Source organism: Microcebus murinus, chromosome 6, assembly GCF_040939455.1.
Source record: "Microcebus murinus isolate Inina chromosome 6, M.murinus_Inina_mat1.0, whole genome shotgun sequence".
Classification (NCBI taxonomy): domain Eukaryota; kingdom Metazoa; phylum Chordata; class Mammalia; order Primates; family Cheirogaleidae; genus Microcebus; species Microcebus murinus.
In genome coordinates this window covers 43,380,258-43,381,889 of record NC_134109.1, presented here as the reverse complement: position 1 = coordinate 43,381,889, position 1,632 = coordinate 43,380,258, and the positions used below count along the sequence as shown (strand labels likewise).

At 39.8% G+C, this 1,632-nt stretch overlaps 1 protein-coding gene across 1 annotated transcript; it reads left to right on the top strand.

Moving 5' to 3' along the window:
* Positions 1 to 913: 913 nt before the first annotated feature.
* LOC105867664 (large ribosomal subunit protein eL31-like) lies at positions 914 to 1,323 on the top strand. Its single transcript, XM_076003625.1, has one exon. It carries the CDS (start codon positions 914 to 916, stop codon positions 1,289 to 1,291), a length of 378 nt encoding a protein of 125 aa, XP_075859740.1. The 3' UTR covers positions 1,292 to 1,323.
* The last annotated feature ends 309 nt before the right edge of the window (positions 1,324 to 1,632 follow it).

Below are 1,632 nucleotides of genomic sequence, written 5' to 3'. Positions count from 1 at the left end.
ATGATGTCACAGTATGTTGTGTATTAAAATTTCCTCCAAAAGAATAGAAGGAAACAAGGAGGATGGGGTGTCATTGCCTAACTCCAAAGCCTGCGATCTTAATTAACTCCGATGTTGACAGCCTGCCCAGATCTGTAAGGTGCAAAGGTAAATTTTTAGACTGTAATATGAAACTTTAGGCAAATTTCTAGAAGCAGTTAACTTATACATTATTCATTAAAGTAACAGAATTTAGTACTTGTATCTTATGAGTTTCTTTAAATAACTGTCCCTGCAGTTTTATTTCTTGAAATGCAGTGATGTAAAAGATACACATTAGGCTACAATCAGGTCAGCACGGAGAATTATTTTACAGGCTTTGCTATCTGTGAGTGAAGCCATTACTCTGCTTTCTGCAAAATCTACAAAAGAATTTGATTTGATTTTCCGACCTGGGCCGGTTCACCCCTCCTTAGGCAACCTGGTGGCTCCCCGCTCCCGGGAGGTCACCATATTGATGCCGAACTTAGTGCGGACACCCGATCGGCATATCGCACTACAGCCCAGAACTCCTGGACTCAAGCGATCCTCCTGCCTCAGCCTCCCAAGAAGCTGGGACTACAGGCGCGCGCCACCGCGTCCGGCTGATTTGATTTTCTACAAGAAGTCTTTCATCTTATCTGCTTTCCATGTTGAGAATTAAAAAATTCATTCATTCACAAAGTAGTATTTAAGCACCTCTTGTGAATCAGGCACTGTTTTAGGCATTCAGAATAGAGTGATATTAATATATAGAACAAAGTTTCGGACCCACTGAACAGAGGTTATCATAAAATAATAAGTCCAATAGAACCCCTTATTTGTTGCTTTTAGAGATGGGCATAACTCCTCTTTAATAAAGTTATTACAGCTTTTCTGACTTGGGCCTGGCAGAATGGCTTCCGCAAAGAAGGGTGACGAGAAGAAGAAGGGCCGTTGTGCTACCAACGAAATGGTGACCCGAGAATACACCATCAGCATTCACAAGCGCATCCATGGAGTGGGCTTCAAGAAGCGTGCCCCTCGGGCACTCAAAGAGATCCGGAAATTTGCCATGAAGGAGATGGGAACTCCAGATGTGTGCATCGGTATCAGGCTCAACAAAGCTGTCTGGGCCAAAGGAATAAGGAGTGTCCCCTACAGGATTCGTGTGCGGTTGTCCAGGAAACGTAATGAGGATGAAGATTCACCAAACAAGCTCTATGCTTTGGTCACCTATGTACCTGTTACCACTTTCAAAAATCTACAGACAGTCAACGTGGATGAGAACTAACCAATGATTGTCAAATATATCAAATAAAGTTAAAAAAATAAATAAAGTTATTACACTTGTCTCCTTAGAAAATTAAAAAAAAACTTTGGTCAAATAAGTTTGGGAAATAATGCAGCTATAGTCCCTTTTTAATGCTTCAAAATACATATTTGCTTATTAAAGCCCCTAGATATTAGACAATAAAGAAATCTGTTTAACTCTGCTTCCCTAATTTATTTGACCATTTCAACTTTCTTTTTCTTTTTTGGAATAGTACTTCTTTTTTTTTTTTTTTTCTGGAATAGTACTTCTTAACCTCCTGTGGAATGAGTGTTCCAAGAAGCCATCTTTAGAAAATACTG